Source organism: Oryx dammah, unplaced genomic scaffold, assembly GCF_014754425.2.
Source record: "Oryx dammah isolate SB20612 unplaced genomic scaffold, SCBI_Odam_1.1 HiC_scaffold_28, whole genome shotgun sequence".
NCBI classification, from domain to species: Eukaryota; Metazoa; Chordata; class Mammalia; order Artiodactyla; family Bovidae; genus Oryx; species Oryx dammah.
Window position 1 is genome coordinate 107,976,625 of NW_024070212.1, and position 1,776 is coordinate 107,978,400.

At 64.9% G+C, this 1,776-nt stretch overlaps 1 protein-coding gene across 1 annotated transcript in view; it reads right to left on the reverse strand.

Annotated features, from left to right (window-relative positions):
* Positions 1-619, reverse strand: part of TFAP2E (transcription factor AP-2 epsilon) — a 17,124-nt gene extending 16,505 nt beyond the window's left edge. Inside the window, exons 1-2 of the mRNA XM_040231712.1 lie at positions 593-619; positions 3-292 (exon numbers count right to left, since the gene is read on the reverse strand). Of these exons, the coding sequence (XP_040087646.1) occupies positions 3-292; positions 593-619 (317 nt within the window). The remainder of the gene's footprint in view (positions 1-2; positions 293-592) is intronic.
* Positions 620-1,776: the final 1,157 nt, after the last annotated feature.

Below are 1,776 nucleotides of genomic sequence, written 5' to 3' on the forward strand. Positions count from 1 at the left end.
GGGCGCGGGCGGCGGCGCGGGGCGCGGCCCGGGCGGCCTGCGGAGGCTGCGGCTGCGCCAGGGGCGCCAGGCCGCCGTACGGGTCCCCGGCCAGGTGGGGAAAGGCGGCGGCGGCGTCGGGCGCCTGGCCGTAGGGCAGCGGCGGCTGCGGGTAGGGCGGGGGGAAGTAGGGCGGCTGGAAGTCGGCGGCGGTGGGCGTGTGGCACAGCGGCGGCGCCGGCCCGTAGGCCGCCTGGGGCAGTGACGACAGGCGGGCCCCCCCGGCCGCTGCGCCCAGCCCGTCGGGGCGCTCCTGGGGAAGGAAAGGGGCGCGTCAGGCGATCCAGCGGCAATTGAAAGGACCCTCCTCATCTCCCAAGGGGCCGGCGGCCGTCCTGCCTGCTCCCGAGGCCCGAGGTCTATCTCTGAACGACCCGTGGGCGCGGGAACCTTGGGCTGGGGACAGTGCCGTGCGCACGGTTCTCCGCGGGCGCAGTCGCTGTGGCCCCCTCCATCCGAGATTTCATTGGAATGGGAGGCTCGGAAGGGAAGGTCCAGCACCCAGGCTGCCCGATCCCCGGCCGAGCACGCTCCGGTGCCCGAGACTACTCACCATGGCGGAGTAAGTGTGCACCAGCATGGGGCGGGCAGCGCGGGGCGCGAGGCGTGGCGGCGGCGGAGCCCTCGCCCGACGGCGAGCGCGGCTGGAAGAAGTGCGCGGAGCCTGCACGACCCGCGGGAGGTCACTGTGCGGTGGCGGGGTGCAACCCAGCCCGGAGCCCGCCAGGCATCTGGTCCTCAGCAGTGGGTGCCCCCGGGCAGGTCCATGGGGGCGGGATGTGGGTCGGACGGGAGCTGATCGCACTTGGAAAAGTCGGTCAACGGGTGCCCAGCGCCCGCCTTCTTCTTCTGAAGGCAGCTTGCTCCATGCACTCCAGTTATAGTGGCGGGGGCGCGCGGGGCCTCCGGGGGCGCGCATTAAAGAGACACGCTAGGGCCGCTTTCTCCCCGCTCCCCAGTGACTTGCTCAAGAGGAGGCGTGGCTTTGGCGCGACCCCCTGGAGAGGATAGAGCCGTGGTTCCAGTCTGCGCTGGTCTGAGCGCCTTCTAGGCTCGAAGCTCCCAGCTACCTTGAAACAGAGAAGAATTCGAGATTGGGACACAAGGGCCTTGGTTTGCTTTGGCTCTGCCCCATCTTTGCCTTTGGAGCAAAGCACTGCCCTTCCTCGGCCTTAGCTTGCTAGTCTGTAAGATGGGTATCAGTCCTTTCTCTAACTACCTCACCCCATTATGGTTGAGGTGGGCAGTACTGAAAGTGGAAGAGGTTTCTGAGTTGCAGACTCAAGCCCACTGGCTCCTGTGCAAACATATGTAGGCGTATGGGTCTGTGTACGTGTGTGTGTGTGTGTGGGTGTGAGTTGGAGGCCATCCCAGCCTCTCTGCATGTTTCTGGATAAAAACCCCTCTGAGGGTGCTTACTTCACTCAGGCTTCCCCCAGCTGGTAACTCCCAATACCTAGCCCGGGTCTGAGGAAGCTGGAGACACAAATTGACTGTACAGAGAGAGTTGCCTGGCACTGGGATTGGACATGAGTTCAATCTGAGTAGGGTTCCAGGGATTTCTGAAGCCTTGAGGTCCTGGGCTGTTGAGCGTGAGTGGGTCATCTCCAAAGGCTGTTGCGTGAAGCTGTAACTGACACCGCGTGGACCGTGTGCTGTCATCGTATTTACATGCATAATATGCACAGGCTGTGTGCGTACTACCAGGACAGGCACCGGCTGGCTGTCAGGCATGTT